Consider the following 14237-nt stretch of genomic DNA (forward strand, 5'->3'; position numbering starts at 1 on the left):
ATAATCACAGTCAATGTTTGGTTTTACTTTCATTATCTATTAAAATTGAAATATAAAAAAGCATACAGTGCTGTTAATGATATGAAGCAAAAGGAAGCTTTATATATTGCTGTTGAGAATGAAATGCAATATCAGTTTACTACCTTGGATTGTTGTAGGTTAAAAATTCAGGCAAAAGTAATTCACTGTCCAAGATTACATTTTTACAAGGCTCCATCTTCCAAGGGTGAAATCAAGATCTTGGCTTCTTGTAATCTTATCTGGAAATTGTGGACAAGAATCTGTTTTCAAACTATTTCCCATTGTCACAATTTAGTTATTTAAGTTTGGCAGACCTAATTCTCCTCTTTCCTTGCTGACTGTTGCTTAAAGTGGTTAGTTACTGTGAGCTGAAACAAAAGCCAATTTCTACATTTTAACAAGTCTATAGCAGTTATGACATGCACGTCACAAAATGTTTAACATATGTGTGCACTGTAAAATTGTTTGTAATATAATTGGAAAAACCCATCAACTGATAAAATAAATTTTAATTCATTTGTGCTGCTAAAGGAAAATGATACATAGTAGTTTACAAGTCTGTCTTTTCTCATAGTAGGGAGGCTAGCAATCCAAGGTCGAATGTGCAGGAAGTATAGTTGTCTAGCGAGGACTTTTTTTCTGCTTCCACAATGGGACCTTGTTGCTGAATCTACAGAAAGGGAGGAATGCTTTGTGCTCACATGGAGAAAGCTGGAAAGCAAATGAACCTAATGCTCCATGAAATGTCCTTTATAAGAGCCATAAGGCTACTTATAAAGGAGGAGTCTTGATCGTCTAATAACCTGTTTCTATCACACGCGATGTACCAGTATTTTAAAAGGCAGTCTTCGGACTCAGCTATATAATAGATCCAGTGAGTAAAATTATTGAATATATGAATATATAAATCATCATGAGTAGAACTTAAATACAAAATGTAGCATAAAAAATTACTGAGTAAATTTGCCACAAGATTCATATAAATTTTAAGTACACAAATTAATAAAAATCATTTTATATATTTCTGATAACTACTTGTGTCAATTTGAGTAAGCAACAACCAACTAAACTGAATCAGTAAAGTTCTGAGGAGTGTGGGAGACCTACTGTGGGGTGGCTGGACCCTAGAATGGTATCAAACGAAGATGAAGAAGGAAGAATTGCTGCTATTTCTTCAGAGGAGCTCTAGACTTCACCATCACATTGGACATCATCTCCTGGTTTCCAAAGCAGATACTTCAGCCTATAGCACTGACCTTTCAACTTCCTGATCCAGACTCACATGGGAGGATACAATGACCTCAAGGTCCTTGACTGAATCGTTCAGATTCCAGCATCCAATGCAGAGCTTTTGCCCTCTTCCAAATATGAGTGTCAGCAGCCTTTGTAAGCCAATCTTATACATTCTTATATATTTATAATTTGCATCAAATCTGTTTGGCTAGTAAGCACTGACTGATATAATATTATACTTGAAGACATATGTATGGATGGCTTCACTCTGGATGAATCTCTGTATCTTATTATCTCTGGACCTTGGAAAAGTTGTTTAATCACTTACAACATGATTATGTGTAAAATGTGGATCATTATGAGGATTAAATGAGTAAAATCTAGAAAGTGTTAATAGCTGTGTCATGCACATCGGGAACATGATGAAAGTGTTTTTTTTAAAAAATACATGTATAAATACATAACACGATAAAACATGAACTAGGCAGATAATCAGTGAACTGTGATAGTATTTACCTCTGCAGATATAACAATTTGTTACATTCAAAGGTGGCTTTTGACTTTATCAAGACACTACTTTTATATACACATATGTATATGTTTGATTAAGCTAATTTCAATGGTATAAAAGTAAGTTTTTTATGTCATGAAAATTTTACTATTACATAATAAGTTACTAGATCAGGAGACACTTTAAAACTTTCATGATAGAAATATCTTTGTGCTTAAAACTCAGTGACTAGATGGCATATAATGGTTCTTATAGATTTATGCAATTTTAGTATTTATATTCCTGCACTTAGCAATATATTCTATATACACAAGACAGAGAAAAATTAGCAGTTTATTTTTTCATTGTCTTTTTTTTTTCTACAACTTGCCTTTAAAGAAGAAGTTTAATTGGCAGTACTAATTCTGCTAAGTAGTCACTCCTCACGCATGATTTTCCATAAGAATTGTGTAATGTAAAACCTACACTCTGTGCACAGAGGGCTGAAATTTACAATGCCAGATGAATTAATTTTATCTGAGCAAAAATTGAAAATGTTGAGATAAATTGAAAGTTTGTTATACATCTTTGTAATTTTGAGTTATTCCTAATGCTGGGGAAAATATCCAGGAGCAAAAACAAATACTATGGGAGACTGCTGTGATCTGCCATTCATCTGAGTTGTGTTTTTCATTTTAGGTTAGGGTGACTCACTCACAAATATTATAAAGTCAATCAAAGAAGACTCAAGAATTTTATGTCATTAGCTTGAGCTAATGACATAAAGACTGTCTGTCCCAATGCATGTACTTACACATGAGAAAACTCACACAAATGTAGTGAAAAGCAGGGTTAATAATAAAACGCTTTTGCAGGTGTAGATGAAACACTACCTACTACTTATGTTTACGGATGTGATGCCAGTATCATTATTCTTTTGAGATCTTGAAAATCAAATATATATATCTCTGTCTAATGTTCCTTTTCAGTAGAAGTTTTGATCCTATTATGATGTCCCTCCTCCTTTATTTATAGAAGATATCTTTTTAAAGGGGGATTATTTCATCCTCAGTCATTTACCTGAGTAAATATGCATTTGCTTTCCCAGAATAACACTATAAGGTTGCCAGAATCAAAACACTTAGATGTTTTAAGCATTGGAAACTATTATTATTCAATTGTGATTTTGTCTACATTACTCTAAATCACTGATTTAAAGGGTCCTTTCTTGATGAATTGACTCACCTACTTATAGCCTTATCAACCAGCTCTTATGTTATGTTACAGTGTTATGATTAATTTGTTGCATAAAACAATGACAAACAAATGAGCAGTTTTAAGTATCATAGCTTTTTTTAGCTTTATGTTACCATTGATAAGTATCCATAATATTTAAAACTCTCGCCTTGCTTTTAACCCTTGTTAGTAAAAGTGTCAACTAAAGAAGCTTTCTGTTTACCAGTAGTAAAGTATGTGCAGGAAATATGTTTCTGTGTAATAACAGTACTCAGTTCCTAATATTGAGGAATGACAAATTTATAAACTGTGTTTCGTTTCTCTCTATGGCAACAGACTCAATATACCTCTATGGAGTTCTGAGTGATTATTTTCTTTTTGTCCCTACTGTATAATAAAACTACAAGTTTCATTTTGTCAGAGGTTAGATTAATATCAGGCAGTAGTACTGGCATTATTATCTTGAGTTCAAGAACTCAGAGATGGAAAGAAATGTGTTGAAGAGTTGCAGCAATTGCAGCAATAAGTACACGTTATTCTATTTCACAGGTAAACTCACTCCTAAGTATAGAATTATATTTGAGAAAATGGGATGAAATCAAATTAACAGATACTGTATTTTGGTGTCAACACTTAAATTTATGGTTATATATGCACAAATATTTCAAGAAAATTAATTTCAAAAAGTGGGCTACGAATAGCTAGCTATAAGTATCAGAAAATGTTTTTTTGAAATAAAGATTCTTAAAATTAGTATATATGTGACTACTCTATATCTAGGTGGGGAACATTTTTGTCACTCTCCTTCAGACCCTGTGAGGCAGTGTTTATGTAATCCTCACAGTATTTGTCCAAGATTGATTTGTATGAGAATTGGAGAGGAGAGAAACAGAAAATCACAGTCATGCCAGATATTCACAGGAAAAGGAATTCTATGACCAATTTTGGAAAGCATTTTTTATCCTCTTGCGGAAAGAAATACAGTTGATCACTATTGCATTTGCTCTGACAAAAGGCCTCCTTCAAATTTCATTTTGCATAAAAGTGAAGTATTCTCATCCTTAGCTTATTTCATCCCTTTGATTCATTCAACACCATAAATCATCTTTATTTTTCTCTTCTCCTTTCCCAACCCAACAAGATTAAAACACTTTCTTCACTGATTTTCTCCTGTGTTTACTAAAGCAGTACATTACTATAGACCACTCAGAAATTACATAAAAAATATACAAAAACTCCTTTATTACACAATCCATTAAAGAAACACACTATGAACACTTTTGTATATATACATATACAAACTGATGTTTCTCTCTTCCCCCTCCTTTTCCTGTTTTTGAACCTTAACAAGGTTATAATATACATCTAGTTTGAAATTTGCTTGTTGCACCTGTAAATAATATCAAGTACCTGAGCCCTAGCTAAGGTCCCCCACTGCCTATAAGAAAGCTACAGTGAAAGGGTGAAATGGGAAAGAGACAAATTTAGTAGTGCAAGATGCAGGGGCTGGGAATTCAATGCCTCAGGGTCGATAGAGACCAAGACACTCCAATCCAGCCATTTTCTATCTGGTGTATTCAGTGTAGGAGAGCTAGTGGAAGATTCGAGGTCTGCGAAAAATTCAGAGATGGATTATTCAGCAGGCACCTTATAATCCTGGAATGACTAAAGAGGGCGGATATGATCTGATGCTAAAAAGACTGTTGTTTTTAATCTCAGTAGTTTTAATTTAGTCTTAGTGTGTGAAAGAGGATGGCCTATCCCAAGAGTTAATGTGCAGTCTCAAAAGGGTGATGTCATAATTTTAAGCATCCATTTTTCCCTTAGGGAAGTATGCAAAATTAACCATTGTGAATTTGTGGTCCCCCAAAATCAAAGGCTCTTCCTGATGTCCACACACAAAGAACTACTTCCAGTGTTTTCACAACGACACAGTATTTCAAAGTCTGGGGAAAGATCTAGCTAACTGACTCCATCCATGGACAGTTCTCCCGTGCTGCTTGCCATGTTAAAAGCTACTAATCTTTTCAATGACTGTTAAAGCATATCTTGAACCCTCTGAAGGAAATTTTCTGTACAATCTGGCCTTCATCTAAAGGGCACGATTCTTTTTTTTTAATTTTATTTTTTAAAAAAGAATAAAATAAATGAGGACATAACAACACAGGTCAGAACAGACCAATTTAAGCAACATAGTGTTCCACCACAAGACAATCCGACATAACAGTAGCTACCATAGTGTCTCTTTCCTTGAAATATTTGAGTATACCTTCATATACTATAGTATCAAATATAAAGACAGTATAAAACCATTCAAGAGAATAAAAGTATTACAGGGTATTCAGAACCAACTAAAAGAAAATGAACAATGGTTTCTATATTATCTCCTTGTCTATAAAAATTTTGTTTATACTATCACATATACTAAAATCCAATTAAATGTTTATCTCTTAGCTTATGGTAACATTTTTTCAGCTTTACCTGTCAATAGGAACTTTTCTATTGTTTTTAGATCATTATCAAAATTTCTGTTGCAACACTTTTTATTTTTAAAATAAATTATTTCAATTGAAATTATTTCAATTTAATAGTCTGTATTACCACTTCCAAAATTTTCTAAGGAGTTGTCTGTTGCTTTGAATCAAACCAACACTGTTTAATGCTTAAACTGATTAATTTTTTCACATGACCACCAAAATCTTAGATCTAGACACTTGTCACAGCATACTAATGAATATTCCTGCTTCACTGCCTTTGCTTCTCTACACTCTATATCACCTCCTATCTACTCAGTAGTCAGAAAAGATAAATTTAAAAGACCAGTTGTAGCTCAAACAATTGGCATTTTGTCATTTAAATTTTAAGTGTCTGTGATGATACATGATGAGCCCTGTGCTCCATACCTCTCTACTCCTTTTTCCTTTCTTAGTTTCAGCTAAATTCATCTTTATTTCTGTTGCTCTAACATGCCAAGGATGGTCCAACCTCAAGATTTGGCATTTGGTTGTTATATTTTCCTATGGTCATTCTTTACTTGCTTTGATACCTTCTGCCTGTCCTGATATGTACTCAAAAGAGCCAATGCAGAAGACCAGATATCTTGCAACTATGAGGAAAAAAACAAACACGTCTCCACTGCAGGCAAAAATCTCAAGACAGAAGATAAAATAAGTGTAGCCACATCATAATGATAAACATCACGGACTGATATACTATATAGGTATCAGATCATCTTGAGGAAGTCAGAGGGGCCACTAACCAAACCATTGAAAGCAAAGTCCCAGTTCTATATTCATGCTCACTTGCTTTGTGACTAGTTTCCTCATTTGATCCTGATTTAATTAAATTTACCTGAGAAATCACACTTGTAATCATATTGGTTGACCATAGTTCTGTCCCTCCTCATGTTCACCTTGCCAGTTCCCATTTTTTTTGACTTTACACCTGCCTCATCTCTGGGTTTTGCTCTATAAAAATTCCTAGAAAAAGCTCTTGGTTGGCGGCCCACTTGGGACTCCTCCTACAAATCTAGGAGTTCTTCTTTTATTATGATTGCCAATAAAAACTTTGCTATTATCATGTTTTGTTTTGCAACTTTATTTCTGAGTATTTGTGGAACCAGGAGCTATATATATTATGTTAGGGTTTCAGAGACTCTACTGCAGCCATGGTTCACAAGGGCCAGAAAATTCCACACATAGAGTGCCAATTAGGACACAACTTTCTTATGTTACTGTGTTACTTTAATGCTGAGACCATTGTGTGATATATGGCACACATCCAATACTGTTTTAAACAATTTTTTGGTACCAGGAATTGAACTCACAACTTTGCACTTGCCAGGCAAGCACTTAGGCCACTGCACTAAATCCCCAGCCTTCAATAATCTTCTTACTGAAGGTATGAAGCCATAAAAATGGAAAAGCACTGATTTCTAATATATTAATTTCAAAACTGAATATCTGCTACTATTTCAAAATTTGAGTCTTTGTTTTGTTTTATTTTTAGAGGTATTATCTGCAAATAATTGTTTTCCTTTAAAGTACTTGCATCTAATACTGTGCTATCTTTCCTAATTGGCACTCTATGTGTGGAATTTTCTGGCCCTTGTGAACCATGGTTGCAGTAGAGTCTCTGAAACCCTGGATGACTGAACTCGTGGATTCACTTCTCTAGACAGTCCAGTGAGTAGGGTGCCCTGAGCTGCAGTTCTTAAAGCAAAGGTTTTTCAAACGAATTTATTATTTTATAACCTTCCTGGTAGGTGGTTTCTGATCAATTCCTGAGATGTTCTCAAACCATCTTATTGTCTTGGTGCAAAGTGCTTATTTTGCTCTCTCAGTATTGGGAATTGAACACAGGAACTTCATACTGAGCTACACCCCCATAACTTTTTTTTTTTTTAAACAAGGTCTCAATAAGCTGTTTAAATACCCAAACTTCTGATATTCCTGCTTTGGCTATCCTGAGTACCGATGAGGTAGGAAATTACAGTGTGGTAAACTGGCTGGGGATGTGGGTGTGAACTATCTATTACAAAATTCTAGAGCATACAAGCAACACAGGTCTCAGAGTCCTGAATGTGAAACAAATCAAAGTGCTGCCTTCAATTTTCCTTGCAAGAACCCAGGTAGATTTTGATAGGACAGTCTAGCTCTGATGTTAGCCTAGTGAGTGTGAACTACAAAAATGGCTGCTCCTTTCCTCAGCACCAGTGTGTTCACTCTTACACAGTGGTCTGCTCTCACCCCACAGACTGTACCTTTTTTCTTAGTTAAAGGTAAGATTGGCTTAATTAAAATTTACTTAAACTTGCTCAGCAAAGTATATTTGTTGTCTTTCTGTGATTAAAAGCTATATAAAAATCTAGCCATTTCTTATTTGTTTGCCTTGTCTTGTCCAATTCTTTGTTCAGCACAGAAAGAACCAAAAACCACCATTACAAGCTGAGTCTAGTCTCCCAAAACCTAGTAATAATGAAACTACAGGCATAAACTACCATGCTAAGCATTTACAATTTTAGTAGCATTTTTTGTTAAGCAACCATAATTTTTTTGACATCAACTTTATATACACCTTTCCTAGTTAGCCCAACTGGCTGTGAACTCATCAGTGGGATAATCCACAGTGACCCTACGATCCAGTTTCCTGAAACTTCAATTTTGAACACATACTTTCTGGGCACATGTGAGGATTAAACTATACTAGATTGGATGCTCAATTTTCCCCAGTGTTTCACAGGACTCTTCTTCTTAGCACTGAGAAAATACATAAATAGAATGTAAGGCCAGTTCTTCACTGGATATGTTTCCCTACCCTAATGTAACATAGGCAGCTCAGATTCAACATGCCCCAAATAGGACTGGTCACTTTCCACTTGTATCCCCTATGATGATTTATTTACTCATTTATTAATTGTTACTATTTATATTTAAAACAGAATCTGAGAGTCTAAAAATACTTTATTTTCTCACTCTTCAAATGAAATACTAAGTAGTATTTATTTATTTTATGCTCCTTTTTTCTATTTTTTCTCCCTCTCCAAACCTACCTCATTTTTCTAGCACGGACTGTCAACATCTCTTTCTTTGAAACCCTACTAGTTACATCTAAGTAGCTCATAAATTAGTCTTGTATAATGTGGATCTAGATGTGTGAACCTAAACTGTAGGTGACCTTTTACTTTGCCTTGATAGTATTTTTATTATTTAGCCTCACTTCCTCATTTTTTAACTTTGTTTCAGAATTTATTTGTTACTCTGACTGCCGATTTGATTAACTCAGCCACAGGAGCTGAGAGAAAAAAAAAAAAAAAAGACCAAGATTAGATAGCTATCAGATTGGCAACAGAGGCAAAATTTAATGTCACACTTTTGCCAAGGTTGTGTTAAAGAAGATGATAATATTTTATTGTAAGAGGTAAAATTGGTAGGAATTCTCTGGAGGATGATTTGGCAACAGCTATTTTATATAAGATGTACTTATTCACATAGAAATTTCACTTCTTAGAATTTACCCTGCAGATTCACTTTCATGTATGTTTAAAAATTATTCACTTAAATAATCACTGCAAATATAGAAAAGAAAATAAGCACATGGTCATCAAAAGTTCAATAAATAAATATATCCCAACCAGATAGACAGTGAGATACTATGCAATTAAAAAGATTTAACTAGATCTGTCAAACTAATCATGCCAGAACTTTGTGATTAAAAGGATATAGGTATTTAAGGTTCATATTATCATTTGTATGCAAATTACAGACACACATACATATATGCTTAGCTATATATGAACTATCTCTAAATGACTACACGTACAAAATATACGGGTGGTGATATATGGCAAAAGGCTAAACCTGGAGGTGTGAGAAACTTACTTGTCATTGTATATCTTTGATAATGTGTGATTTGTTTTATGCATATTTTTTGTTATGCACAATTTTGACTACTTTAAATTGATATAAACAAAACAAATGACAAAGAGGTAAAACTTGATATCATTTAAAATGTCAGAAACAGTTGCATATGTAAATGATATGCATCTATACTTCTCATACTGAAATCAACAAAAACATATACAAACACATTGCTTACATGTGCATGTACATGTAAAAAAAACTAAATAATTTTTTAAAAAGACACCTAACCGTTGTAGTTTATAGCAAGATATTTTTAAATGAAGTCTTTAAGATGCTGCCTAATTCTTTGATGGCTAAACATGTTTACTTTCCAAAATCAAATGTACAAGGTAATGTGTGCATAGCTGATATTTCAGATTCTTTTTTTTTCTCCTGGAAAATTGTGACTTTTATAAATATGTTTCTAGGACTAATACAAAAAAAGAATATATTTAACCATTAAAAAGCTGTGTAGTCTTGCAATTAATTAGTAAGGTGCTAGCCACATTTTTGTGCAGCATAGCCCATAATCATAATTAATCCATATGAAACAACTATCCATATATTCAATTCAAAAACACCAATAACACTTAACTCCAAGTCCAAGTACTGGCCTGTCACTGTAAATAGTTCTCTGGATGGTACTACATGAACTTTAAAGAAATGTTTATTCCCCAAAATACCTCTGTTTGCCCTGCTGCCTATATGACAGTATGGATTAGCTCTGAAAATCTGTAGCACACATAATACCCAGGGAAGCAGTTTGTAACACAGAATCTTTAATCAAGAAGAGTGGGAGTAGGGAGACAATGATTCTCAAGTTCTATCCAACAATACAAATTGTTAATTAAAATTATGAACAGTATTACAAAATTCTTAAACTAGAGAATGCAACTTGAAAACTTTTTAATGCACCTATAAAATACTGAGTTCCCAGCATTTCAAAAAAATTTCAACAAATGATCTAGAATTTGAACTGCATTAGGGCTATATGCAAAGGGCTGTTTGCTAAATGAGCTGTAAAAGACATTTTAGCACACATTTTCCAAAATTCCATATATCTAAAATATGTAAAATATATGAACATACAATTTTAATACTGGTAAAACTGAAGTACTAAACTGTAGTGAGAAGAAAGATGGCATTAGGTTAAAGAAAGAGGATAAATGAAGTTTTCTAAAGAGAAATCAATTTATGATCTAGCTAATATGATTTGAAGAAGATAAAAAATAGTACTCAAAAGAGTATTTAGGGATTTTGTCTGTTTTTTTTTTGATTTTTCTAGTACGAGGGAATTGAATCTAAGGCTTTCACACTGAGCTACATCCCCACTCTAATTTTAAAACACGAGCCTGTTAAATTGTTAAATTCTCCAGAACTTGAATTTGTGATTCTCTTGTCTTGGGCTCCTAGAGTACTGAGATTATAGACCTGCATCACCACTTCTGGATTTAATGTCAAATTTTTATTGCCAAAAGGATAACTTGTGTTCACTCTTTCTCTATGTCCTTTCTATCTCAGTGGCTAATACACTAAGTGCAGATAGGTTAAGCTAGTTCCACCTGGACGACAAAAGGCATACAAATTTACTAGCATGAAGAAAAAGCACAGAAAGTTAAACTTATATGAAAGACAAATTTGTTCACTTTGAAAATGAGGCCATGATCCTTAGCTCCAGAGGCCTGCATAGTTCCCATGGAGGCCGGAAGGGAGAGGACCTCCTGCAACAAACAGCTTCATCTCAGGCCAGTTGTAACAGTGAGTGTAGAGTGCATTCGGGAACTCCTCCACTGCACCAAAGTAGTTCACCCAAAGGTCATCATGATTGAGCCAGCCTCTGCCACAGATGAGTTTGAGTTTCCTCCGTGCAGGCCCATGCAAAGAGTCCAAGCTGGAAACAGACCTCTCCTCCAGGAATTTCTGAGCACGGATGTCATAGAAGAGCAAGGAGCTATGACCTGTGCCCACAGTTACAATGTACTGGTAAAAGCTCAGAGAGCGCACACCTGTGCCACCGTCTCGAGAGCACAAGGGCCGAACATTCTGCCGCCTCTCGCGTGGATCAAGAAAGGACACATGTGACTGGGAGCCTACTGCGTACAGGGATAAGTCATCACAGTAGGTCAGGCACACATTTTCTCGACAATAAGGCAGCCTGATAGACAACAACCTGGACAGATTATTCCGGGTTTTCCACAGGTGAAAGTAACCATCTAAGGACACAGCTCCCAGCTCCTGGTTCTTGCTACTGAATGCCAGGGCTCGTACTTTCCGATTTCCAGGGTTGCTGTTGACTCTGGGAATCATCTCAATGTCACTCGGACGGATGTGGGCATATGCTGGAACCTGTCCTTCATTGTTGCAGGAAGGGCTGCCACTGAACAGGTCAGGATCCACTTGCCACAATGCTACGGTCCCATCACGAGAGCCACTCACAGCCACAGTGTCATTTATCCATGCGATGGAAAAGATCCAGTCCCTGTGGCCCTGTTGGTCGCCAAGGCACACAGGGTCTAGGGTGGGCAGCTGGTAGACTCCTAGGCTGTTGGGGTTTTCGCCCCCGGTGGCCAGCAGAGTCTTGGAGGGATTCAGCTGAATGGCATGGATGCCTGAGGTTGTCTCTGCGCTGACTTGTGCTGGAACTCTGTCCTGCATCAAGGGGATGTGAGTGATATGGCCCGTCTGCACGTCTACAACGAAGAGGGTGTTGCATTTGGTGCCGCACACTACCTGCCTGGCGTTCAGCCACTGCGACGCGAACACCTTGTTGAGAGTGCCCAGGACCAGCTGACGTTCAGTCAGTAGCTCCGGCAGCCTCTGCACCGCGTAGCCGCGCAGCACGCCCTCGAAGCCCCGGAGATTGGCGCAGCCCCCTGCGCACATCTCGCGGCCCTTCAGGTAGTACACCACGGAGCGATGCTCCTCCAGCCCCTTGTGCTTCTTGGGCCGCAGGACACCCTCTCCTTGCCCAGCTGCCGCTGAGCTCTGCGACGACGAGCTCCCGGCGCCCGCCTCGACAACGGGCTCTTTCCGCTTCCTGCTACCTGTTTGCTGCGGGACCATGATGGGCCTCAGAACCGCGGCGGTGTGTTGCAGTGGTGGCGGAGAAAGCGCGTGGCACCCGCGTTGGCCGCGGAGGCAGCGTAGATAGCGATGTCTCGGTGTCAGCTGAGAGAGCTAGGTCTCAAGAGCAAGGAAGGCGGAGGCAACAGTGGGTCGGAGTTCTGGCTGCACAGGCAGCAAAGAAGAGGATGGCGGCTGGTCTGAGGGAGGAACGCGCTGCTGGAGGGAGCAGAGTATTGACAGAGAGGCAGCGAGGAGGCTGGAGGCACTTCAGAGTTAGGCGAGGGCAGGAAGTACGTTGGTCCTAGAGGAGGCAGGGAAGTCTGTAAGGGGTGAAGATGACGCGAGGTCATGAGAGAGTGAGAGAGGGCGGTGGAAAAGGCAGAAGGGAGGGTGGGTGTGCCCTGGTGCTCGGCAGAAAGTGCTGAGGTGGGGGTGGGGGTGGGGGTGAGAGTGGGAGAAAGTTGGGTGGGGCAATGTGGGATGGGGCAGTAGATCCTTCCTGCCTCTAGGGAGGTTCCTGGAGGATTGTGCTCCAGGATTTCTAGTATCCACAATGAAACATTTAGCACCCTCAGGACAGCAGCCAACTAGCCTTAAATTCCCTAGTTGAATAAAATCTGAAACTTGAAATACAGTCTAACAAGAGCCTAGAAGGATCCATGATCGTGATCATTTATGTTTAAAGGAAAAAGAAAATGTGCGCTTGATATAATACTGGGAGTTCTTTTAGTGGTGGAGAATTTCTCCCTGTTAGCAATATATAGATACAGATCATATTGATATATACATATTGACATAGGTATAGATACACGTACATATAGATACATGGTTGACGGGTGTCTTCCGTACACCCCTAGATCCCTTCCAATAGTGGTAGGGTAGTGCAAACTTTAGCCAAACGTAGCCTTAAAAATTTAAGAAGGCTGTAATGATGTGATGTGGAGATGCAAGGGTTAAGGTTGACCAGAAATAGGATCCATGACTCTAATTTCTCCTAAACTTCAGAGCACTGAGATGGTTGAAAGGAGGAGAGTTCCAACAGGACAAGTGAGACCTTCCTTCTCCAGGAAGGAAACATTTCCTTGGCGATGTCAGTGCCAGGCTTCCAGGCAGAGAAAGATCTCTGGTGGGTTGGGGCAGGCAAAGCCTTGAGGAATACAGAGAATTTCCAGCAAAAGATGATGAGGAATAATTTTCCAGAGGAACAACATGGATACAGTTGTGAGGGTATAGATAGCTGGGATGTGAGCTTGAAAGCATCAGAAGGCAGTTCTTAGTATCTTCTCTGCAGTTTCTAGGCAGCCAATCTAGCAGCACGTACGTGCAGGGCTGAGTTATGCCATGATACATTAGGCTTGTAAATGCAGGTTGGTAAGAAAAGCTGCTTATGTACTGTTCTCTCCAGAAAAACGTGTTTGTTGAATGGTGTGGGGCATACGATATGTGGGGGTGTGAATTAATACTTAGAACCATCTTAGAAGATTATGGGAGCTGCTTTGTTGTCAGCCTTCTTCCCTCTTCCTTAGTCCTCATCCAATTCACAAAATTACCACAAATGAACAGAATCCAAACAGAAACCCTGGGTCCATTTTGCCTGGATAATCCAACAGCTATAGTCCATTGCCCACCACATTCAGTGTTTCCTCCCAGGTGGAAGCCATATCAAGAAAAGAGTGGAGCTGGTTAACAGGGAGTAACCTGATGAAAAAAAAAAAAAAAAAGAATACTGATAAGTTCATAATTCCATGTGATATCACTGAAGAGTAATTGATCAAAAATTCCTTTCACTT

General features: G+C 37.6%; 1 protein-coding gene across 1 annotated transcript; it reads right to left on the reverse strand.

Annotated features, from left to right (window-relative positions):
* Positions 1-10636: 10636 nt before the first annotated feature.
* Dcaf12l2 (DDB1 and CUL4 associated factor 12 like 2) lies at positions 10637-12827 on the reverse strand. The gene has a single exon (XM_063246385.1). The coding sequence runs from the start codon at positions 12442-12444 to the stop codon at positions 11050-11052; it is 1395 nt and encodes a 464-aa protein (XP_063102455.1). The 5' UTR covers positions 12445-12827; the 3' UTR covers positions 10637-11049.
* Between the last annotated feature and the right edge of the window lie 1410 nt (positions 12828-14237).

This window comes from Cavia porcellus, unplaced genomic scaffold, assembly GCF_034190915.1.
Source record: "Cavia porcellus strain 051 isolate PalLab524CR breed Dunkin Hartley unplaced genomic scaffold, mCavPor4.1 scaffold_3, whole genome shotgun sequence".
In the NCBI taxonomy this organism is placed as follows: Eukaryota; Metazoa; Chordata; class Mammalia; order Rodentia; family Caviidae; genus Cavia; species Cavia porcellus.